The sequence below is a fragment of the Paramormyrops kingsleyae genome, chromosome 7 (genome assembly GCF_048594095.1).
Source record: "Paramormyrops kingsleyae isolate MSU_618 chromosome 7, PKINGS_0.4, whole genome shotgun sequence".
In the NCBI taxonomy this organism is placed as follows: Eukaryota; Metazoa; Chordata; class Actinopteri; order Osteoglossiformes; family Mormyridae; genus Paramormyrops; species Paramormyrops kingsleyae.
Genome location: NC_132803.1, coordinates 4,790,699 through 4,816,683, shown reverse-complemented (window position 1 = coordinate 4,816,683; position 25,985 = coordinate 4,790,699). Strand labels below are relative to the sequence as shown.

Sequence of the window (25,985 nt, the reverse complement as noted above, 5' to 3'; positions counted from 1 at the left end):
TTTATTTTTCCTTCTTTTCGTAACCTTTCGTAGCTCCGATTAACTGTACCAGGCGCCTTGCGAATCCAGGAGTATGTCGCGTATGGCAGAAGCGGAGAATCCCGTTGGAAAAATCGTCTATGCATAATGAGACATCTGCCGCGCCGTTCTCACAAGGTTGACGCCGTTGGCTCCTGCGTCTGTTTTATTTTTTATTTTGATGCATTTGTGAGGTAGATTTATATTTACTTTATTTGCTGACTTTAGAATTTCACTTGTAATTTGGCAGAGTTAACATTTTTGACAATTTTGCATAATTTGCATACGCAGAAGCATATTCCTGCACATTAAATGTATGCTCTGTAATTGCGGTGAATAAATGCTTTGTCGTACGTAAAGCACAATGCTCTTCGTTTAATAATGAGCAATCTATTAAATGTAGCTGCAAAGAGAAGCAAACTCGTTTTTTCCATTTTGCTTACGTGTAAGTAATGTTAAATTATAAACAAAGGCATCTGCATTTTCAGGTTACCCTACTGCGAAAAGATCTGATGCCGTAATGGGCAAGCAGCATTTAGCGTCTGTGTTACTGCATTAGCTCTGTAATGCAAAGGCAAATAAAACATTCCAAGTAGACATGACCTCACAAACCTTGTATTCTTTTTGCTAATTGTATATGTCTGAATATTTTAGTGCAGAAGGGAAACCAATCCGTTTTAACACATTCCTGTGTTTCGCTCTCTGTCTGTCCCAATTACTTCACCGTGTAGCCTATGCGTGACTTAATGTTCGGCTAGGTTAAATATTCTGTTCTCTATCTTTAGTTTTTAAGAGCATAGTTGAACAATTTTTATAATGGTTATTTGTAGTATGTTGAACAAAAATTAGCCCCGAAGTTTGCCACTGTTTTAACTTACCTTATTGTTTGCTAATTTCAAACGTCTTTCAGTTGTGTTCAGATGCAGAGTTGCATACGGCGCTACTTATGGTGCTAGTTTCGTCTTGTTACTCCGCCAAATGTATTTTGCGAAACCTGCGCTCAGACATGATCATACGATGTGTCACCAGCAGGCTAGAAGTGGTCAGATTGATAGGCAGAGGCATTTTTTTTTTGCAAAGGGGGGGAAAAAAACTGTCGTTGACATCTCATTTGTTTGACAAGGAGTAAGATGTAGAAAAAAAAAAGAACTCGCAATTTATACGTAGCTTTTGCTCACCTGTCTTTACACACTAATATCCCGCATTTAAAATGACTCACCATTTGTAAAATTCTCCAGCTAATCGTCGTGCTGGCTTCTTAGAGTTCAGTCGCACGTGGATTGAATGCGGTAATGTGACAGACCTGGCGATATATTACCATATTGATGCATATTCACTTCAGATCAAAATAGCAACACACGCCAAACGAATAATGAGACCAAAGTCAGGGCTTCAGACACACAGCCTATGAAGAGGAGATGAAAGAGTTTCACCCAAATTTGTAGTATGCCGATTTTATTCCTAATTCTTTATTAAGTTATATAATCGTCTATTGTTTTCTGTTTTTTAAATGATGAATTCTATTTTAAGGCCTTTATGTTAATCCCAGTAGCCTTTTCACTATATATAAAGATATACACAGAAAAATTACACATGGTGATACATTGTTTCCTGCAATACGTCATAGATTTCGGGTTATAACTAGCCGATTATTGTAATTCCTAACCCTTTTTATGATGTTACACGAAGTTGTTTTACAGTTAAACATCTGAATTCAAAATCAATGATGTAATAAGATACTCAAGGAAATATATATATATATATACTTTTTTAAATACAATGTGAATCAGATTCAGAAATTGATTTATTGCGTTTGAAAACTTTTTTAATATTGTGTTTTTTTTTCTTTCTAAATAAACATCATCAGCATCATTCCTTACTGGAATTTTCTGAAAGATAGGTTAGTTAAATTTTTGTTGAACATTTTGTTTTCCTCAAAATAGACTTATTCAAAATTTTCGGAGTGACTGTTTTTCTTCAGTTGCTAAATGCTTTTGTAAGGAAGATTTGTCTATATAGCAAATCGGAAAGCAGTCGGTCTGAATACGATGCATCGGTAATAATTAAACCATCGAACGAACCATATCATGAAAACGTAAAATAGCATAAAAATAACAGCTAGTGTTTTCACCAATTTTAAATGTCTCGTTACTCATTACTATCCTTACTCGTGTTAAATTCTATTTAAGTTTTCTTTTGAGGCTCACATAATTTCAGTATTAAAAAAAAATACATTGACAGTAACGTACCATTGGAAACGACTGTTTTAATAGTGCAAATTTGGTAAGTTTTTCATAGAAAGACCTTGAATTCGTAAGCATAGTAAGCTGGTTGCTGCTTGATTGCGACATCCAGTGGACAGAGTCCGCTAACATAAAAATTGTATCAAGGGAAGTGCTTTGCGAATTTTTTAAGTAAAATTTCTTTAATGTACCTCAAAGATCGTCAGAATTTGTTCACAACTCATGCATTAAGGATAACATATTCGTTAAAATCTAGCTTACTTGGTTTGAATAATAAAAAGTAATAAATAGATTCACATGTGTCTGCATGTCTGTTACTGAAAATTCCGGAACAGTTTGGCGCACTGATTGACACGTTTTGTACGCCAGAAAAAACGTAGATTGTGAAATTTCAAATAAGAGTATTTTTATTTCGGTTATTACTATTGATCAATTTTAATGATGTTCGCTTAATCGGCTTATAAATGACGCATGTTTATTTGCATATTCGCAATTTATCAATCTGCTGATTTTGTTTATAACCAATAAATTTGACCTGGGATGATACCTTTTAAATCTTCATTTTTATCTAACACACAAATATAGTTGAATAATGCGGGAATGCATGCTTTAGTACTCTGCTTTGTAAATTTCGGATTGCAGTATTTCGCACTTTATTAAATGCTAAATCCCTTTAACACTAATCACTTCGAAAAGGCAACTAACAGTAGAATATAACTGGGAAATGTCACTGTGCAGACCGGCTCGATTTCACAAAATTACCGATTACACTTATTCGGCTAGTATAATGAAATGTTGTTTTGCGGTAGCATATATTTAGATGACTTGGTTTATTCATTCAGATCCTGTATATGAAATACTACCTGTGCGCTTTACGAACTTTCCAATTCTTAATGCGAATGAAAATGTCATTTTGGTATTTGTTACATAAAACCAGGTGCTAAAAATAATTGGATTCATCGTTCCATCAACATTTCATGAACCCTTTTTAATTAGAAAAATAAAATCCCATTTTATACGTGCGACATTGTGCAAGTTGCATGCGAAGCTGCATTAAGTGGAGTTGATTTTATAGATAAAATTAAAAGTATATATACTCTGAATAAATATATTTCTGTTAAATATTATCTCCAGGTATTGCAATACACCATCATAAATTAAAAGGAAACTGTACTATGCGTCCGAAATGTGTAACTTATCATTTTGGTTCTTTATACGGAAAAAATAAACGAATGCAATATTATTAATTGAAGATAGGCCTACTGAATATTTCATATGTAAGATAAATTAACGATATATGTATGTTCTACGTGAAAACATTCCTTTGACTTGCAAGGATATTAGTGATCACGCGACACATATGCATTTTTCATAAATAATTAGTTTTAAAATCCATACTACAGGAGAGGCAGTTGATAATGTTAATAAGTGCCGAAGGTGTATTTTATTCTATAGTAGTTTAAAGAGCAAAATCGAAAGTACACATTCTAAACGTGTCATGATTATTTTTTAGTATCTCACTTAAGCTATTCGAAAAGGTATATTATGACATTAAAAGTGCATCACGTTCATCGACCGCAAGCAAACAGGTAGAATGCCCTGCATTTTCAGACAGTACAAATATTCGTTCGAGTATTCGCTGTCAAGTATTTTTTCAGTGTAGTATTCTAAATGGTTGCTCACTATATATTGACGGTTGTCATTCAGTCTGAGAGAACACGATTTATTGGTCCAAATATAAATTACTAGTAGCCTATTATAATTTCTTTTTAAGATGCATTTAATTTACAGCGAATTGGATTTTTTTAATGCACATTCGGTCAATCATATTTAGCAAGCAGATTCATGAAGAATGGAACATGCAAATTCCATTAATCGACAGTTCAGTCATGCAAAAATCTCAGTAAGAAACAGTGCAGTACAAGACGTCATCGTCACCAAGTAGCCTGCATTTCCCTGTATTCACAGTAATTGTTATGTTCTTCGTCAGGCACGTCATTGTTACTTATAATGGAGTACATACGTAAAATAAATGAGCATATACGAATCATTGGGGTGGAAAAGTCTATGTCCGGTGTTTTACGCATCTGTTTCTTTTTCATCATATTTCTAGGAATTTGTTCGTGTGACTGAGGAGTTGATGCAGCTCGGAGAAACTTGGGTTGGAAGAATTAAAACAAGAAAAAATGCCATCGAAATGTGCCTGTAATTTGTGAAAATATCCGCTGTTTAACAATTTTAAAAATGGGTAGAATAGTTTTAAATGCTCGTACGACCTCTAGTGGTGCATAATTATTACACTCGCGAGATTTAAAAAAAAAAACCGCCGAATATCGATGGATTCCACATTTTTAAAACTCAGTGTTTGTAGTGGTGTTATATATTAGTTTAAACTGAGAGAATGATGCTCATATATGATAAAACATTAAGTAATGTTTCCTTGTGACGCAATAAATGTGTAATTCACTTGTTGGTTTACAATAGTCATTATATTTTATATAACTTATAGACGGGAACATTTTGCATGTATGTTTAGTGCGTATTTCGAAATCTCAGCCATCCCAGCCATATAAGAAATACAAACAGATCAGGAGGCTGTAAAGTACCGTTTTCCTTACTGCCTTTCCTTACTCATGAAAGTTTGACTAACCAAAACGGCATAACCGTCAATTAATGGAATTATAGTGACTTTAAGTGAACATATAGCGTGAAAAAAGTAATTGAGGTACCGACCGTTTTAAAGATACTGATATTTGTAGGTGATATCTTTCGCTAGTGTAATAGTTCCTTAGGTCGAATTTTTCAGATATATTCCTCCTAGCAGGAATCTATTCGCAGGATGTCCCGACCACCATATAATCTGCCTCGTAACATACTGGTAGTTATGCTGCATTGTCAGGTGACACGATCAGAGGTTCAAGGTTTCAAGTAAGCTAATTCACAAATGGGACTGCATAGAACCCCCCCCCCCCCCACAAAAAAAAAATGATTATTCTTATTACGAAAAGTTATACACTTGTCGACGGCTCCAATGGCTGTCGCGTGCTCATTGATGTTATTTTTTTAACAGACCAAACGCCCGGTGGTTCTGCGACTCACATACACGTCATTCGCAGGCCTTGATATCAGGCAATTGAATTCTGGCGCCCTCGTCTGGTGGAAGTTTGTCCTAACTCTGAACGTAGGGAGGATCAACTGCGTTTGCTGAACAAAGATAATATAAAACCGACTTAAACCATTTGAGAAAATTTTAACTTAATGTACAAATTCAGTGTTTATTGAAATCTGCCCTATGAAGAATAAAAATTCATATCACGGCATTAATGTGGAGTGATCGCCTAATCCATGTCAGGAGGGACGCTGAGCTACTTCAGGTTTTACAAACTACTTTCAAACTGAAAGGCTCCTGTGCTCGGCCAATTAGTTCAGTTTTCCTTGTGCTTTGACTGGTTTGTTTCCTTGATTGAAAGACTCATCCGGCTGTTTCACGTTAGCATTAGTGACACATGCATGAGTATAGGAGACTGACCAATCAGCACACAGCAAGGACTGAAGCGCTTAGGTGAAATGCAGGTCATTTTAATTGAAACGACTGGTAGTTTTAAAAGCCTGTCATAGCTCAACTCGTCCACCCCGATTAGGATTAGGTGGGCACCCTAAATTAATGATAATGTTGCTTCTTCAATACTGAATTTAAATAATCATGCCAGCAATAGGCCTAAATTAATCTTCAAATAAGTGCAAATTCCAAGAGTGAAAACTTATGCTTAAACAAAACTTTCCCCTAAACAGTGTTTAGTTTTTGCATTTCTAACCTGAACACACTGGAGTGAAAATGGAATCTACAAAAGTGAAATAAAATGTGGATGACCCTCACCCTTAGGGACGCAGGTGGGTGTCTAGGAATTGCTGGGGAACCTAATGTCAATTTCTTGACATCATCTTAGATTAAACTGACTTCTTTATAGTGCCTATGAATATATATGACATGCGACGTGACAGTATGGGAGGGCATGAGGCACCCAAAGAGAGAGACCCCTCTCAGCTGTGGGACCCCAAGAACCCTGTTGATTCTGGGACCTAAACCCCGACCCAGGCTGAGAGGACTGACTTGACTGGACAGACAGAACAAACACAACAAGGCTAGGATCAGGGTTAGGGTAGATATTCAGTGACTGAATCCGGCCTGCAAGAAACACTAGGCTAAAACAGACCAGTGTTTCCCAATCTAGTCTTTGAGGACCTCCAGACAGTCCACATTTGTGATTTTTGCTCCCTCCCAGCTCCCTGTCAGTCTACATTTTTGCTCCCTGCTCGGAGCCAGGGGGGAGCAAAAAATATGGACTATCTGGGGGTCTCCAAAGACCGGGTTGAGAAACACTAAACTGGACAGTGGTGATTGGTAAAGGGTGGCAAGTATGCTGCCAGGAAATGGGCAGGCCGCTATGGGGAGCCGGTTTGCGGGACTGCCGGCTCTGCCCCCTGCTGGCCAGCTGGCTGGATGCGTGACATGCAAACTGGCAAAGGCTGCCAATCTCTCCCACCGAGTGGGGCACACATCTCGTCCCAAACGCTGATGCCCAGGAAACACAGAGGTGAGGGTCTGAAAGTATTTAACTCCATTAGGTGGCCAACTGCTGCAGAGGACTGCATTTACTGTGGCCCCCATCCAGCATAAATGATGAGGCCTCCTTTAGTCAAATAAAACGCACGCTTTCCATATAGGAAATAAAAAGATTGCTTCTCCACGCACTCTGCTATGAGGTGCTATCGATATGCCTTTTGAGACCTGTTCAGCTGCCTGAGTGCCTCCACTCCCGCGCCCCACCCCCAATCACCACGGGTGGTCCGGGAAGGCCGCCTGTGTGGTCCGCACTACGGCGCGGGGTTTCGCTGAGCGGTGGAGAAGCCGGTGGGGGGGGGGGAGTGTTTTCCGCACACCTTGCAAAACGGCGTAACGGGCCCACAGCTAAGGTGGTCAGGAGCACTGTTAGTCGCGTGGGCGAATGAACGGATAGAAGGAAGACAGAGAAAGACAAACACTGTCTATAGATGGAAAAAAGTGCATGGTCTGTGTTCATTTAAGAACACTGGAGCTCTATGTTATAATAAATCACAAGAAATTCAATTCGGCTGAATTAAATGTCACATAAGACCCTTACTGAGGTCGTTTCCCTAAAGCAGTTTAGCACCAATGTGACTCGTAGATGTGAAAAGAGAAAACTGAAAACAGAAAGAGGCAGAAATGATAGTAGTCGTGTATAAAATAACGTTTATAATGTCAGTGTGGAAAAAGGTCAGAAGGTGAGAGAGGGAGAAGCTGAAGAGTCCTGGAAGTGGGAAGAGGGAGCCGTCACGCTGACATCACGCCCAGGGAGCAGCCAGCCGGCCCCGGGCCCCGGACCCCGGGCCCCGCTCCGTCTCCCCGCAGCACTAATGACACCCGCAGCTCGTCAGCTTGGTATAATTAACTGGCCGTTAAAGCACCTGGTATTCAAATACATCGTTGTGAACATTTGAGTGTTTCACCATAGAGATCAGTTCTTGGTGGCTGTGTCTGTGTATCACTCCTCCTTGTTCTCCTTGGTCCCTGTCCTGTGATTCGGACTCGGCGATTTCCCCTCTCGCTGACTCCGCGACCATTTGGATTTGGTCTGCTTCACTTACCTGTACCTGCTCTCACCGCGACTCCTGGACAGTGATATTGGAATTAAAAGGGCTCTTATAACACATGGATCCTTGCTTGTCTCATTATTATAGCTTGAAAACATCTAGGTGTTCACCACTAAAACACAGCAAGTCCAGACAAAGAAAACCTGCAATTCTGTGCTCAAAAATCACAACCATGTTGTTATGATTAAGAATCTTAGGGTGACTGAAACTAGACTTATCGGAAACTGAAACCCCCGCAGAGTCCCCCCGATCTGGGCTCTGATGTCTTTACTGTCAGGTCTCCTGTCCGATGCAGCAGCCCATTGGACTGGACACTGTGAGATCCAGGCTTGCTGGCTGGACAGGCGACTCCAAAGCGAGGTGTGCGTGACAGAGACTCAAACATGTCTGGTTGATAGAGCTAGGCGAAGCCTCTCACTTTCGTTAAGCTCTATGCTTTATTTTAAACTTTATTTTATTTGCATAAGCACTACAGGTACATACAGCTGAATGACATCCCTTGAGATACAGAGATGTGGGTTTTAATTAGCATCTTGTCTTCAAATGGCAACAAAATTCAGCTTATGCCACCGGTTTTTAGTTATAAAACACTTACTTCTAAATGTTCCCCATTTTATTTTATACAAGCTACATTAATCGCTACATTGTTTTTTTTTGTACGTGTTAAATTTGTATTTTTATATGAATGGACAAAAATCATATCTGAAAATAGCACAAAATTGAACAACAAACCAAAAACTGTATGTACTGTATTATCCAAATAACCAGTGCAGGACAGCCATATAACAGACCTGTGGAATTGTTTCTGTTAACTATTGTCGTTTGGCATCAGAAGTAATATTATTATGCATAAAGCTGCTAATTCAGTGGTTTGAACGCTATACTGCATACTATAACATGCCATAATAACTTAGCATTTATCCCCACATATACCAATGCAAGCAAATTCATGTGCGATTGGTGAACTAAACTACAAAGAGTGACACAAGAGAGAGGATTGGCACTCGGAACTCCAGCACTGTGGCGGGCGACACTGGCGGATTCATAAACGTTAAGGCAGCCTCTATCAGGGTTCCCCGTAGCCCTGACCAGGGGAAATGCGCAAAGGACGGACGGACGGAAGGATGGATTTCAGTTTTAATCACGTCCCCGACTGCACAGATATAACATGAAATTGCTCACCCCTAACCTCATTTTAAGCAATAGATAACAATTACACAGACAGACACACAGGAAGGACACACAAAACAAAAAAGTCTGTCAAGGATCAGGGCGGATTTGGCGCGACGGCGCGGCGTGGTGCAGGCTGGGAAGGAGGTGGACGACCCATTTGCGGCTCACAGGACAAAACGGGGTTTATAAACAAAAACAGAAAACACTAGGAACACTACAGAAAACAAAAAGGACCATGAGGGATCAAAAGCGAAAGGGGATAAAGAAAGACTAATTACAATTGGGTCAGGGACGACAACAAGCACAACAACAGGCACGACAACAAGCACGACAACAGGCATCAAACAATGAACCACTGACATAGACAATTAACCAATCAGGGAGGGTGCAGGACAACGAGGAATCAGGAAAACACACAAGGGCAGGAACAAGAACAGGCAACAGGTGGAACTAATTAACTCAGGGACTGGGACGGGAAAACTAAGACACTGACAGAACCAAGGAAACAGACTCTACACTAGGGGAATAACAGACAGGTAAAAACACAAACACGGGTACAAAGCATGAAACCAAAACCAAATACAAATCACAAGACACAGGAGCCAGAAAACTCATACAAATTAAACACTAGGGAACAAAATACAAAAACAGAGGGGTTGAGAGGTAGCCACGTGCTCAGCATGTTGAGCCATATAGCAGCCAGGGAACGGAGGAGACACTAAAGACTTGGACAACGGGAGAAGAGAGGAAAGAATGGGACAAACGGGTGCTGACCCTCCGTACTGCACTGCTGTTAGCTTAAAAACCTGAACATGCCTCAGATTAATTTGTTCTATTCATTTCTGTGGCACCAATGAAACATCTTAGTAATACATACCAAAAAATGAACTTTAATGCAAACAGTGAGAAAAAGATCTCATTGTTCCACATATTTTAATATTTTCTTTGTTTTGTTATTGAACTGTTACAGTACCTATATTATGCTTTTTGTGTAAATTGCTTATTCCAATGCCAATAGTATTACAAGCCTGACAACCTCCAGCATAGATCTGATTGGCTCTGCCATAAAGATGGCACAGTGGAATGTGTTGCAATCCGACTTGCCCCTGATTGGTCGATATCTGGTCACAGGTTATCTAAAGGCAGCATCTGATCAGAACATAACTAGAGTCTAACATTTCATGATTAAGTGAAACTGGAATAATGTATTGTGAAATACACAGTACGGACAAACAATACCTGTGCGATATCTGTGGTTTCCAACTCATTTGATTAAAAGGTGATGTTGCTATCCAAGGAAAATGAATAAAAATGAAAATAAAACACACATACACATCTGTAACTAAGAAAGCCAGTAACTTTACTGAATTGTCTGCAAAATACAAATACCTTTTTCCAGCAAGAGAAACTTTATTTCCATAATCACTACAGACAGCTGAATTAAGTCCCTTGAGATACACAGATGTGGTTTTAAGTAATAACATCTTGTCTTCAAGTGGCGACAAAGTCCAGCTTATGCCACTGGTTTTTAGTTTCAAAACACTTATTTTAAACGTTCCCCATTTTATTTTATACAAGCTACATTAGTTACTACATTGTTTTTTTGTATGCATTACATTTGTATTTTTATATGAATGGACAAAAATCGTATCTGAAAAATAGCACAAAATTGAACAGCAAACCAAGTAGGGCAAACCAAAAATTGTGTATGGACTGTTTTATCCAAATAACCAGTGCAGGACAGCCATATAAGACCTGCGGAAGTATTTCTGTTGCCAAGCAACATTTGCGGCAGATTTCACGGGTCCAAACAAACTTGTATAAACACCTTGCTTAGGTTCATTTCAAACTGAGTAACAGGTTTAGTAGCTATATCCAGTGAAGTTGGGGGAAAATGTGCATTTTGTTTTAACCAAGATATATAGTAAGTCCATCCATTATATAGTAAATTCATCCATGTATCTTTCATAACTGCTCATCCAGTGCATGGTTGTGATGAAATTGTAAATTTTACCTTTTAACCACAAAAAAAAAAAAAAAAAAGTTGCAGAATATTTACAACTTCTTATGTAAATGTAACCACAGGTTTTCGTGATGTACTATAACAGTTTTATCAACTGCCACACTTATCTGATCCAAACCTCAGCCAGGTAAGAAGACCCTTAGTGTTTCATAGTTTTATTCAGCGTTTAAATGATAAATTTTCAGTCAGCAATCATGGCCTTTCTAGTAAAGCAGTTAACGTGAATTGGGGGTGTGTCCCTGACATGGACAAATTTTCGATTAATTTGTTTGAACCCTTGGAATTAACTGCCACAATATTGCTTGAGAGACTGACATTGACTGTTAGCCAGTTTATTAGTTAAAACCACTGGGTCAGATTGTTTGTCTTTGTTGGAAGTGACTCTTAAATGATGACGTGAGGTACTCTGTGGGCCACATCGAGGTACGAGTAGATTTTGGGTTACGGAACACATGAGCGTAACGACAAGGAGAAGCATTATCTGACAGATCAGAGATAAAAGGATTGCTCCATTTCTTTGGTTAAAATATAAAAACGAAAGCAATTTTCTGAACCATAACACTCTACAGGTTTTTAAAAAAATGATTATCTTGTTTTACAAAGGGAAACCAATGTCTTGGAGCCGGTGCTTTAGTCTTGCTTTGTTACAGAAGAAATGGCACAACCAACTAAATCAGCTCTTAAAACAGATAATCGAGTGGCCTGATAAATTAGCTATAAACAGCTCCTTGTAATTATCAAGGCCTTGTAAGTCAATTATGCTGGTCTGTACTGTTCCAGTGGACAGTCGGGTTGCTTGCAGTAAAAACATATTTGTTATATTTAGTTTACACTTAAAACTACATGTAATTATTTAAATGTAGCCTCTTCCGCTAAAAATCGCACAGAATGAACATACATGAAAGCATTTTTTGAAGAGTTGTGTATGCAATAATAAATACTGTTCGGTGGGTGTTTGTAGATATAAAACAAACTTATCCTTTATATGTGACCTGTGTGCGCATCCATCCGTAACCTGAACTGATCATAACAACTGCATGTGTGTGAATTAATAACAACAGTGAACCTTTATAAATACTATTGCTAAGATTCTGAGGGCTCAGCCCCCCTTGATCTTGAGCGCATGTATAGAGTATGATCGCTGACAATGTGTATTAACTGCACAAGGCAACAGCTAAACATCTGAGATACGGCGGATTCAGAATTAAGCAGGCAGACAGTGACATGCCTGCTGGTTGATCAGAAGGTGTGCTTTTTCTTCGAAACAGCTTGTCAGTTCCTGACAGTGTGGTTCGAATCTGTCATATTACACTGGGGTCCAATGGAAAGCGGCTGGCCTCACTCATCAAAATCCATACAGCGACACAGCAACCTTCCACAGAAACAGCTGACAGCGTCCAAATTCTCAGTTAAGATACAAATGAAACAAAATTACAATGCATGTTACATGACGCTGAACAAATTCCATGTATTTTGGCTAAGGAGGAAAACAATGACATTAGATGTATTTTGGGTAATTTAAGCATAATTACTGTTTGTATCTTCTCCACCCAGGCGGTGGCGCTGTAACCTAAATGTATAACTCTGTAATGGAAACGCAACATAGCGCAGCACAAACAGGTCAACTTTCTTGCCATTTCATCACCAGCAGTCCTTTTGTTAGTCAGAGAGAGGCTTTCGGGTATCAACAAAAAAAAAAAGCGTTTTATCGTTGGCCAAACACGTTAAACATGGAAGCATTGTGCATCTGTTCATGTATGTCTCACCAGTAGTGAATACAGCCAGCCAGATTCCACAATAGTGACATTCCGTGAATCAGTCATTTTTTAAAACAAAGATTCAGATCATTTTCTGCAGCTGCTTATTAAGGTTAAACTAATTCACCCCTGAATGGTTCGTTTGTAGGTCTATCGAAACAGCACTGACAACATGTGCAAATGCACATATATAACCCCATTAATTAGATAAAACAATGTTTGCTATAACCATAATTATTATATATACTCATATATTAGAAAGCTATACACAAGCATGTTAATTTCACAGATTTTTAAAGATTCTTAATATTATTATATATAATTAGAAATACGCTTTTAAAAACAAACAAACAAACAAAAAAACTCTACAAAGAAAAAACAGTTACTTGTTCAGCAAAGCATTGTTTTTTTCTGTTGTCATGGCTTAGGGTCGTTCTTTCTATACAAAAAAGCCCATTTTTTAACCTCTAGGTTTTTTTTTTTTTACGTTAGCAAAGCTATCAAAAACACATTCTGGCTTATATAAACTACAAAAAGCCACAAATGCTTTGCATTTCAATTCCTCTTTTTTGTTTAAATTTTCTTTTTTATGAAAATATAAGCAAAATGTCTCATTAGACCCTCTCATACTGAACACGTCAACGCGTGACCCAGACTCCCAGCATGTAAGCAGCTTGGCTCTCAGGTGAAAAGTATGGTCCACATTCACTGGATTCCATCCAAATCCAAAAACCAATAGGCTCCATACTACAAGAGACACATCTTATTTGCTGTGGCCCCCAGCTGTGGGTCTTGCACGTATACCTGTGTAATTCCTCAAATTTTGCATATCTGCATTTTTTTTTTTCCTTTAATACTTTTTTTTCCTCGTTAATAAATCTGCAAAGTTCTGCAGCATTGAAACCCCTGATCCCCCCTCCCTCCCTCTATTTACATAAATACGTTGAACCTGCAACATGACATTGTCTATTGTGCTGCGAATCCTGCATGGGTCTGCCTTCCTGCCTGCGAGGGGCGCTAGCAGTGGCGAAGACAGCCAGCCCACTGGCCCAGTGCATGCGTACGCTTCCATTCGTTTACTCAGCCAAGTCACGCCATATCGCCGCTGTGAAAAGTAGTTTTACAAAACAGAGTACCTGACTTCTTGTTCGTTCCCGTAAATACGCTTTGTACGCACGTACAAATGTTTTTTGTCCGCATACCTGCCTCCTATACACGTTGCACCCCTGACCGTCCGCCAAAACACTGTAATATGTATAGCACACACACTCTGAAAAATAATAATAATAATAATAATAATAATATTAATAAAATAAAAAGAATTACAATACTAAAGTTAAATTTAGAAAACATGGCTCCTTCCGAAGCATGCGGCGAGCAAGGGGGCGGAGCCCTGGTGTCGGTCAGCCGGCCAATAAGAGAGTCCGCTCTGCTCACGCGGCCCAGCCCTCAGACAGGCGCACGCGCTTGACGGTGGGGCTCCCGCGCTCTTCCGGGGAGTGGAACTCGCTGCCTCGCTGTTCATCCCGGTCGCTGCCCTCGTAGGAGCTGCCACAGCTGCTCAGGCTGTCAGCGGGCGAGCGACCCGCGTCCTGGCGCGACGGCAGCGGGACGTGCGGGTGCGGCGGCGGCGGGTGCGGCGGCGGGTAGCCCGCGGAGCGATCTCTAGGAGGAGAAACAGGTTCGGACTTGATGTGCAGGCTTTGGGCAGAGGGCTGGGACAGATTTGAACTCTGACATAAGTGAGTGCTATTGCAATTTCTGTAGAAGAGAAGGAAACTCGGTTACAGGGTGAGGAAACGGCATTCGTCCGCCACACAGTCAGACACTTACACACACAGGCACACACGCAGTGCAAAGACTTCATAAAACCATGCGAGTGTTAAGAAATGTTCATATGATACTGCATACTGCTCTACAAAACACAAGAAAGTAGCATTGTCGGTATACTCGCCCTCTACTGAGAGGGACTTATCAAGAAGAGCCTTTCGCTCTTCTACTTGATCAATTTCAGCCATTAGTTCTTGATAGTAAGTGTCTTACATAGAAGCAGATGTACTCCTACAATCCAGATACACCAAAATTTTGCATCAACCGGGTGCCATGAGTTCAGAGTGAACTTGTTTTTCTTTTTTCTTTGTTTACTCACGGTGACTTGGCTTTCAAGAGTCTAAGATTTCGGGGGCGCTGGCTGTAATTTTTTGGGACAGATGCTTTATTAATACAAGGGGGCTTATCCAAACCAGATGGCTTTGTGTGTTTGAGGCCCAAATTACGCCAACCACTGGTTTAATTATGCCCTTCTTTTGGGTCGGCCTTTCGCTTTTGTTTGCTGCTGAGAGTGGGGGGCCTTCGGAGAGGCGGGGGCCTAGATGTGGGGCCCAAATATGTATTTAAACCCCACCACTTTAATCTGAGACGCTCTGCCTCGTGCTCATACAGTAACCTCATTCGGGTTGCCAGATGTTCATCGAGAAGTAGCTACACATGCCAAGAGAGTTACAGCGGCGAACAGGGCCCGTCCCGGAGGCGATTGGTTGCATGGCCGGCCATCAGAGCCAATGGAAAAGCGAGGCCTTGGATGGGCGTGTCGCGTGAGGGGATGTTAAGCGGGCGTGGGTAAGAGCTAGCCAATAAGGGCGGACTCCGGGTTCTCCCGGGCCACTTACCCAAGATGGGCCAGGCTGGAGTGCTGCATGTTCTGGACGTGTTGCTGCTGTTGCTGGTGCTGGTGCTGCCAGCCCGTGACCGAGCCCAGGTGCAGCGCGCTGGCGCTGTTGAAGCCCGAGAGTGACGACAGGTCTGCGCTGCTGAGGGAGTACTCTGTAGGGGGGGGGGGGACATGACATGTTACGCCGAGAGAAGAACAAACCCCCAATACTCTTCAGCTGCTTTCAACGCCCCCAGGGACTGTTTACAATATGTTTGTCACATTTTTTATCTATATAAAAAACCTTATTACCATACAATTCATAACATTTGAAACACGTTAAAGGGGAAATGCACAATATTAATTGAAATTAGTTAATATTTGGACGATTTCCTGTGTGCCCAAAGGAAACTGCATTTAATGTACCCTAAATAAAGAACTGCATCTTTTATGACACTATGACATCATTTAGACGTTTCAATTGAGATTGCAATTGGGTTTTTACGATTAATAGATCTTGTGTGTTTTCTGTGTCACAGATATTAAAACTGTGACACTCCACCATCATGATATTTCCTCTGAAAGACAGGCTCTTATCCACTGATCCAGCCCGACGTTTCCATAACATCACTGGCTCAGTGAAAAGGTTAGAGGGATAATCTAGAATTTGACGCACACATGGCACTTCTGAACTTAATGAAGTATATGTTTGTTTTGAATCGGAACAAAACAACCACAGGTTATTTGCGAAGTACAAGAAGAACAGCAATCTGCAATATATAATAATTCGTAGTTTTTAAGCAATATGAAGCTGTTCAGAAACCAGGCACAAACCAAAAAGCGGAACTTGTCAGTAGAAGTTCACTCTGAGTGGCTTTGATACATGGGGCAACTTTTTGGGCATTGGCGGCTGTTAGGGCACTTTCCCATTGAGAATGGGCAACAAATTTCCATCTGGACAATTTTGCTTTCAGTGACCGATGCTAGCAGCCGATCACATGACCGACTTGGAGCTTCTGCTGCCATCTTTGCGGTGTCTGTCTCCCTTGCAATAGATTTGCTTTTCTCTGATTGGTTGTTGCCAACTGTTTGTAGCCTTGATCAGTCGTCCTATGTCTCACTCAACATTGCCAGGCAACAGGGCTCAAAAAGTTAGCCCCCGTATCACCTTCAGTGCTGTTGTTAATGTCTATAGTCAGAGTAGCTATACTTACCAGTACCATAGGAGGTTGAGATGGCTGATGGGTAACCTCCCATTCCTTGACCCGGCAGAGTTGGCGTTGCTACAGAAACAACTGGCGTAGCCAATGACTGTGCAGACTGTGAGTTATTTATTCTCTGGTTCTGCAATAAAAGTGAGCGCACAAATAAATATCACTGTGGATGTACAATAAACAGTATATATGCCCTTTTATAAAGTTGAAACAAATCAACAGGATGCAAATGCATTGAAATGAATAAATCATGCTGATCTCTGCCAACCCTGAGGTCTCACTGTAGCTATAGTAACCCATACATCACTGTCTCCTTGGTAACAGGGCCTTGGTAGGGCTCCTTTATTGTGCAGGGTGACAGGAATGATGTGAGGTCGATGAGATTAAACAAACTCCTTCTGATCTTTTACCTTTATTTCAATATATAAACAGATTTGGAGATAATGGCGTCAGCTGTTACAAGTGGGAGAGTAAGAAGTGGATGGGGTGACAGCAGACAGGTGGGGACAAGTGTGTCTGCTTTTATGTACCACTAGGTGTCGCCCTCGACTCAAACAAGCTCCTACGGCGGCCAAATGTGATCCACATGCCACAGACCACGGGGCCACATTCGTGCTTTGTTATAAAAGCGAAGCCCTACTGATTTATCTAAATTATTTAATTTCTCCCAGGCCCCCTGCCTCTTAAATGTCAATTTAAGGATGGGCTCTAATCTTTGCTGCCCCATTTACCAATCGCAGGTCAACATCCGCAGACTGGCGGCAATGAAGAGGAGGGGCGGTAGATTGAAATTAGCGTGATTGGTGGCTGTGTGGTTTTGGGTGGGGGGACCGGGGGTGGGGCCCGGCATAGATCTAACGTGTGTAGCTTCTCCAAGGGACGTCCGATGTAACAGCTGTGCCGGTGTTGCGGACAGGGTGAACCGAACCTTACAGTGCGTTACTATGTCTTTCTCAGAAAGTGCGTATAACGCACTGCCCAGGACGCTGCCATGACATAGAAAATCTTAGCTAACAGACAGATGGAAAGGGAACTTATAAGAACAAATAAGGACAAGAAACAAAAGAGGTGCTTGATTTGGGACGGGTCGGCTGCACATGGAAGTCGCGGAGTGTCTACTCACGATGGAGGGCATGGCGTTCTTGGAGCCTGGTGGAATGAGGACGCGCAGGTCCGACTTGCGGTTGTTCATGCCTAGGTTCATGGGCGGGGGGGACTTGGCCTGCATGCCTTTGCCCAGGCCCCCCGGCGAGACCAGCAGGCCGGGGGAGTTGCGATGGTTTCCATACCCATTTCCTGCAGGAGAAACAGGGCAAAGCGGCGGTGAGGAGATGAGGTCACTCGGGTCCTCGTCGGCACCTCTGTCCATCTCTCTGCCCGCTTGAAAAGAGAGGAACAGAACTGAAGGAGACAACGGCTGCATATAGGAGTTAACCGAGCAGCATTTCAGCGCCATGGAAAACAGTCGTGGCGGAAGGGGGGCACGTTAAAGTCCACGGAAATGTGCTTCTGCAAAAGATTACGGACAATCTGTTTCTCTTCTGCTAAAGCAGAAGCGAGGAGGAGGAAAGGCACCCTTACGGATCAGGTTAAGGTGTCACGCTTTAGCACACAGATCGAGTCGCGTCCTGGGGGCCGAGCGAGACAGCCAGTCGTGGAGACAGGGGCCTGCTGCAACCAAAACAAACCACACCTCAGCTCATACTCCCCCCTCCCGGGTTTAAAACTTGGGTCCTCTTTTGCAAAGTCAGATTACCGTCTCAGCCGCGAAGCGAAACCTCACTCGTTCCGCATCGAGGCTGGCGGGGGATTTAACAAGCGCGTGGATTTCGTAACGAGAACGGACCTCATGAACTGAGAGCTTCCGAGGATTTTCCATTTAGATTTTCTTATTATTTTACAGTTTGGATCGGCACCAGTTTCCTTTTCGCACGAGCGTCCTTGTCACCGTGACACATGAACGGTGTCGAGCCGAGTCACATGGGTCGTCATGAGGCCTCGAGACATTTCAGAGATCAGAGGACAGTCACCATCCGCTAACCCTTTCTCTTTTGCAAGTGAAATGCACCCCCCCCCCCCCCCCCCCAAAATAATTTTCCGGGCATCCGTGTGCTCTAAGGTATAAATGCCAAATTATGGGATGGGACACCGCAGAAGGGTGGCCTTGCCAGGGGGTAAATATACATGCATGGGGTGGGGGGGGGGGGGGCAGCTCGCGTTACAGATGGGCTCAAATATGCCACTTAAACTCCCCACCCATGCTCACGTCCATGAAGTCAGAAAGCTCCAGAAGAAAAGGACAAACGAAAAAAGCCGAGCCTGCAATGCCCCCCCCCCCGAACTCCCCCCTCCACCAAATCACCGGTTTTCTTGCGGTAGGACGCAAAGTGCTCCGACGTGCCCCCCCACTCGAGGGGGTGGGGGGTGGGTGGTGGTACCACGTATTTCCTAATCATCCGCTGGCGGGAAAACGAGACACAGATGTCCTCCCCGGAACTTTCCACAGGGCATCTTTTGTTTCACTGTGGCTGACGAGCCCCGGGGGCGTGATTTATCCCGCGTCCGGGGGCGGCGGGCGACTGCCTGTGCCGGACAGGCTGCTGGACCTCCGGGACACGCAAGAGGAGCAAGGCCTCTGCTGACTTTAAGCAAGAAAGGTACCTGCCATATAGGACTATATCAGGACATCAGTCAGCTTTAATCAGGCAGAATATCACCAATGCTATTTCGTGTTACGCAATTTTACCTGCATGTACAGAATGGTTTACATTTAGGATTGATCTAGTTCAGGCTTGAAAGGTAGGGGAACACCCTGGAGAAGATGCACAACTACATCAGTGTAAAACTTCATGCTGGTTCATTATTGGACAGTGTGATGACATGAAGTCCAAACTGTCACTGTAAGATTTCCAGAGCAGTGATTTAACTGTGAATCGCGGACACACCTCTCCAAGTCGGTTATCCGTAGGCTTACAATACCAGCTTCAGCCTGTCTGGGGTGGGTGTTACTGCTGCCCTCTAGTGGTGCTAATCAGCTATTACTCCGGCCCTGTTGTAAAATGTCATGGCACCCCCGGATCACAGGAGCGTCTTCATGACCCCTGCTCAGCCACATTGGTGCAGACGACCCAGTGAGTCACATGACGTGGCAGAGGCATAGCCTTTAAAGGAAAGCCCACATTATCGGGGCGACAAAGGTCATCACAAAGGTCGCCACAAAGGTCATCGCGTCCCACCCCGTCACGGACACAGGGGGCGTACGTAGATGTCTCTGTGTCGTTTGGAAACACCCGTTCCTGACCAGGCTGTCGTCCCACCGCGATCATTTACTTTTCGTCGCTGCGTAATTGTATAGATTCAGACGCACAATGCGCGTCAGTCAGCCAGCGAGGAGCAAAGTGCACGCTTTGGGATGGACGACTTTTAACTAGAAGGTCCTTCAGACTTCACTCCGCCCCCCCCCCCCTGAAGTTGTCAGCCCTGTCACCAGTAATAAGAACATTGCTGACAGAAAAAAGGCTAAAAATATATATAGAATTTATAAACATGGGGGGGAGGGGGGGTTGCACAGGTTTTGGCTGCGTTTGGTTGCCCCTCGCCTGTAATTACAAGCCACGGCCTTAAAGGGACACTCAGGGCTGTTCATATTTCACAGCAGGCGCCATGGTGGAGAGAGAGAGATGACGACGTGTGTTACAGAGAGTGAAGCCGCTTCGGTCGGCGACGACACCTGCATGCAACCTGGTTTAGAATCAAACGGCTTCCTCTTACGGCCGAGAGACACTGCAGATTCACAGCAAGTCGCCGATCTGTCACCATCGCCACCGCTGCGGTCACCATGGGAGCCGCAGGCTGCGTTCCCACCGCGCGTGGACCGCTCTCACTCTGAGGAACCGAGACCGGCTGTAGCTCGGCCTTCTGTCACACAGGAAGCGCGAGTCCCTCGGCGCATTTACCGCATAATTAAAACCTCTGACCAGAAGCCCGCGTGGGTGAGACGCCAACGGAACCGGCAGCGGGAGCAGCTCTGGGCGGGTGTGCTGTGTGCTGCCGTGTCGACACACTGTGCCGATCTCACCGTGTGTCTGGCAGCGAGCGGCCGGGCGGATTTCCCGACAAAAAGACGGAAAACAGAGGAACGGAGTTAATGTGCTGTTCATAAGGTCTGCGCGAGGCTGCACTGGTCCTAGTAAAAAAACAACATTGCAAGGCCTCCATAAAGTCCACTCAGGATTCAGAAACAAAGTCCTCCAACCCAGCAGGTCCGTCAAAAAACTTGCCCATCTAATGCTGGTTCCAGAACCATCCATGTGTCATTTGGCTAAACACTCTTTAGCATGACAGAGCCGTTTACGCATGAGCTGTCTCAGAGCATTCTGGGGCATTACAGACACAAATCTGCCTGCACTATTATTTTAAACCATACACACATACATGCATACATACATACATACATACATACAATTATAAGTCAACGGCTGGGTAAACCTGCGAACCCAGCTAAGGTCAGTTTAATAGTGCTTTTGGCTTTTTGCACATAGTGCTTACGGGGGTGTGGAAAGCGAGCACCACCCTGTAATGGTGACACTGAGCGAACCGCTTGTGGTGTTGGAGAGATTCCACATCTGGGGCAAAAATGCACCGAAAAGCAGCAGAATATTCATGAGAGGCACGCAGTGGCCCGGTAGCAGGCGTCTGGGACCCTCAGCCAGTGCGCTCGTCCCCTTCCAGTGCGGCGTCGCACACTGGACGCCTCTGTTCTCAGTGACGGCAACAAAGGACACGTTTGATGGCGGCTGCCGGGGCTCGCCGATGACCGGGCACCGGCCCAGAAAGGCCGCTTTTGTGTCGGCCAGCGACTGGGGGCCAGACAGAGGGCCCCCCCTTGACCCCCCGGCCGGCCCGCGGATGGCTGGGGGGCATCCGGCAGCGACCAGCTGTGCGTAGAGGACCAGCCCCCTCCCCCCCCCAGCTCTCGAGAGGCGTATGGTGGTAAATTCACACATTACGACACGGTACACACACACTGCCTCAGATACCTTGGAAATATGACGAGATTGAATGAATTGTGTTTAATGCATCTTCAGAATGCAAAATAAAAACATTTAGCGATGGCATTACAGATGGTAGGAGCCGTAGCCCACACAGTTTTACTGGATATTTCATAAGCGTTGCAAAAACGCCATCTGAACCGAATGTAACCGCTACGCCCCCATTACACCCCCACTACACCCCCACTACGCGCCCACTACTCTACTAAAAAAAATCACTGAAGGTTTTTTTTTTCTCTGCACAGATCTGAACTGTTTCCCAAATAGCCTCCATTTGTGGCCTTGTGTTTGTGAATCAGTACTAATATTAAAACAGTCCCTGTGGTTCACTTGATACCCCCCTCCCCCCATGAGGACGTCATATATATCACATCCAGTTAACTATGCATCGCTACTCTTCTAACCAATGAGTACGCACAATGAAAAACAGTAAAAAGCCCCGCCTTGCCTGATCTCATGGTCTGCCTACAAACCAGTAGCGCGTCCGAATCTATAAACCCCAGCTGTTTGTACACTCACACCATTTCTGTGCTAACAAGGTACATCTCCCCCTTTTCAACTTGAATTAATGCCCGGGGGGGTTGGTCAAGGCTAATATCTCGTGTGAGGAGGTGGGGGGGGGGGGGGGGGGCAGGAGGGGGGGCTGGTGCCTTCCTTACCAGCGCTGGTGCCCACGCTTGAGGAGAGATCTGCACCCATCAGACCACCTGAAGCAGGAGGGAAAAAAGATGAGTGAGAAGACAGAACTGGCAAAAAAAAATAATTGGGGGGGGGGGGGTCTTCCAATTGCTCCCCCCCATCTCACCAGGTTCAATCAACTTGTTGCGCTGCACTTAATGACGCTTACATGTGAAACAGGGGCGAAGCACAAAAAAAGTGCGCAAGATTATCCCGCTTTCCCCAGCCGAGGGGGGGGGGGGGGTCCAAAAATGGCAACGTCAGGCCCCCTCTGGCATCCAAGAAAAATGGCGTATTTTTAAAGTCGGTGCCTGTGTGGTTTCGGCATCAAGAGGCTCTGCCAAAAATCATATTTAGTTATGCTCCTGTAATATGAAGCAAATTGTACGAGGAAGCCAAGTATAATCACAGGGCTTATGGTGTGGGCAGGAGGCAGCTGACCAGTGAACTAAATCCAGCTTTTAGACAATAATAAGAGGCCAGGACCAGCCCTGGCCAGGCCACAGATACATCACCAGAAGGTGCACATATATCTATGCCTGGGTTATACATGGCCCCATATATTCCTCAGGATAACACGGCATGTCCAATTCGGAACTTTCTTCTTTATTTTTTTACAGCAGAGAATTAAACCGCAAAAAGGGAAGTTTAAAGGAAAACGTTGAACGACAGGAGATGGTTTGTAACGGCGGACAGGCACTGGCTGTGGAAGTGATTTTGGGATTCAGCTGCTCTGGTCGGTTATGGGGGGTTTAAAAGGCGGTGCCCCAAACGACCGACGAAAAGCAGCCTGGACACTCAAAGAAAAATCATTATATTCAATATTGCAAACAACACGACCAAAAACTGATGCTGCAGATTGTAATCGTACAGGAATTCTGCAGTTATGGACAATGGAGGGTGACTAGCTTTCCAAGGAGATGGATGTATAGCGGGGGCGTGGCCTCCCGTGACAGTGACCAATGAGGCGACGGGGCGGGGCCCACCTGTGTTGCCGGCACTGGGCGGCCGGTGTGTGACGCCGGGGGACATGCTGTTCCTCTGCAGCGAGGAGTGGGCCAGTGGCAGAAGGCTGTGCCCCCCCAGAGAGCCGCCCGGGTGGCTGTAGATCAGGCTGTTGGGGTTCCCCCCGGGGATGGACACGGGCATGTCATAGCTGGAGGGCGGGATGGCCTGCTGAGGGGGAGGGCACGGTTACTCGAGTTACTGGTGCTTTACTGGTGTGAGATCTCAGCTGCGTCAACAACATGTGGAAAACTCATCCCAGCATTTGCTTAATATAAATCCTGGGTGACTTTAATTATCGAGAGCATATCTACGCTATACCAAAGCAAAGGTGCTAAAACTGGTAGCTTGAAAAAAATCATGTATCTTTATCCGTGTACACAGGCTGTTTATGGATGGAAGGGGGTGTCGGCCAGCTGTCTGAGTACCGCCAGCCGTGCCCTGACCGGAGGCAGATCCACACGCGGGCGGGCCTTGTGATCATGTGACCTGCTACCGCTCACTCCGACTAACCCCGCCGCCCCTCCCTCCCCACTAACCATGTCTCCTGAGCGCCGTTTCCCCCCCCCATGGCAGGAGAACACGCCCCCCACTCAGGTAAACACCCACCCCCCTGTGCCATCTGTTGGCTCTCGGATACGGCAGCGCGTCGTTAAGTGGCACTGTGCCCAAGAAGGCGATTCGCCTGCAGCGTGAGTGAGGGATGTCATCACCGGGTGGGGGGGAATGATGGGGGGTGCCTTCTAATGGCTGCCACGTGTCCCGCAAACGCATAAACGGCCGTCTATAAGGGGTGTTCATCAGAAACCGGATCCCACCTCTGCCTTCTGTCAAGGCCTTGGCCAGCCTGGGTAAATATTATTCAAAGGAATGGCAGCGAAGGTCCCAGCGCCTGGCCACTTAAGGATGGCTCCCTTTCGCCGGCCGCCCGCGTCCCCCGCGTCCCATCCGCCCCCCCCGCGTCCCATCCGCCCCCCCCGCGTCCCCCGCGTGGCCCACCGGCCTCGGCTGCTCACTCCGGCTCTTTAATTACTTCCTGGCAAGCCCAGCTTTTTTTGCAGCACCCCCACCCCATCGTCCTCAGCACCCCCACCCAAGCGTCCTCCCCCGTCCCGCCCGGCCTGCCGACTCTGTGGCTGCGTGGGCCGGAAGCTTCCAGAGTCCCAGGCTGCCGCGGGGACTCAGATGCTCTTCCCATCTCACTCCCCGTCCCGTCTCTCCAGGGGGCGCTGTGGAGACCCGCGGGGGCCGACTCCCCACAGCTCGCCCGGGATGCGGGCTGCCTTTTAGCGCCACTTTGTTTTACGCACCTCCACACGCGCTCGGGTTCATTAAGCTCGTTTGCGTCGCGTGTTAACGAAAGCGGTTAAATCCTGTTTTGGCTAATTTATTCAGAGGAACGTTTAGTGGGGGGATGGGGGGGGGGCGGAGTAGATCTGGGGCAGATCAAAACCCTGTTTACTGGCAGAGGTTTGGACCCTGGTTCCATTAACCACTACACCCCCCGCTGGCCCTACGTGAACATGGCGTGTTCGAGCGAGGGGGAAGAACCAGGCCTCGTTTCTCTAGAAAGTGTGTCACATGGGTAAATGGTCGGGGGTGGGGGGTGGGGGGATGGAGTGCAGTGTAATGAGCACACAGACCTGTTCAACAGTGCAAAAAATGAATAAATAAAAAAATAAAAAGCAGAACACGGTCAATCAGGTAGCAAGTGGCAATCACGGACGAACACCCCCTCGCTCATAATTTTCCTTTAGTGCTGGGTCATTATTCTAATCAGCATTCTCTCAGGTCACACTCTGGGCTGTAAGCCGTCACGGCAATGTGGAGGAGAATCTGTTAAACTGCTAAAAAAACAAAAAACGGGTCAATTTATCTTTGCGGACGAAACTTTGTGTGTACAGTCACTAAAACAGACATAAAAAACCCCAGACAAGTTTGACATATATAAACCAAAAAAAAAATAAACGTATGATGTGTACTGACAACATGTGACAATCACATTTGGAGCCACAAAAGATTAGTAACTGGATTTTTTTAGAGCATAATTCTTGTTAGAATAACAGCTACCCTTTTCCTGGAGCATTCTGAGCCTTGATCAAATCTTTCCATTTTTTTTCTCTTTAGCATCTTTTTGCTCAATATCAACTTCCTCCATGTAAATATGGGGGGGAGGGGGGGGCCCGCGACGATTCCGGCTGGGGGGGGGGGGGCTGCACTCACACACAGTCTCTGCCTGCTGATCATGAGGTCGATGTCCTCGTTCATCTTGCGATACTTGTCCTCTGACTCGGGACTGTGACCCACCGAGTCGTCGGCGTCGATGTCGGGGCTCTCGCAGCCGTTAAGGCCCTTCTTCCGCAGGGTCTGGGGGGGGGGAGACAGTGGGACTCAGATCAGCAAAGGCCAAGGGACGGGGAGGAGGGGGTTATAGAGAAAAAGACGACTCCGTTCAGAGCAGGAGCAGAACAACACGACAGGGGCTCAAACGTGTGATTCC

General features: G+C 44.8%; 1 protein-coding gene and 2 long non-coding RNA genes across 11 annotated transcripts in view; 1 reads left to right on the top strand and 2 right to left on the bottom strand.

Moving 5' to 3' along the window:
• LOC111860101 (uncharacterized) overlaps positions 1–1,213 on the bottom strand; it is a 44,858-nt gene extending 43,645 nt beyond the window's left edge. Inside the window, exon 1 of the long non-coding RNA XR_002841960.2 lies at positions 897–1,213. This is a non-coding gene — a long non-coding RNA (uncharacterized lncRNA). The remainder of the gene's footprint in view (positions 1–896) is intronic.
• LOC111860106 (uncharacterized) lies at positions 86–4,730 on the top strand. The gene is made up of 2 exons (XR_002841961.2): positions 86–212; positions 4,375–4,730. It is a non-coding gene; the product is annotated as an uncharacterized lncRNA (long non-coding RNA).
• A 5,716-nt stretch (positions 4,731–10,446) lies between these two features.
• Positions 10,447–25,985, bottom strand: part of LOC111859941 (myocyte-specific enhancer factor 2C-like) — a 62,778-nt gene continuing 47,239 nt past the window's right edge. For 6 of the 9 annotated variants that reach the window (XM_072714120.1, XM_072714122.1, XM_072714118.1 and 3 more), the window contains 7 exons: positions 25,709–25,852; positions 23,467–23,656; positions 22,462–22,509; positions 17,875–18,047; positions 16,752–16,881; positions 15,557–15,710; positions 10,447–14,648 (listed from right to left, as the gene is read on the bottom strand). In XM_072714120.1, the coding sequence (XP_072570221.1) occupies positions 14,321–14,648; positions 15,557–15,710; positions 16,752–16,881; positions 17,875–18,047; positions 22,462–22,509; positions 23,467–23,656; positions 25,709–25,852 (1,167 nt within the window). In that variant the 3' untranslated portion in view covers positions 10,447–14,320. The remainder of the gene's footprint in view (positions 14,649–15,556; positions 15,711–16,751; positions 16,882–17,874; positions 18,048–22,461; positions 22,510–23,466; positions 23,657–25,708; positions 25,853–25,985) is intronic. The other 3 variants (XM_072714126.1, XM_072714125.1, XM_072714127.1) reach the window with 3 other exon arrangements.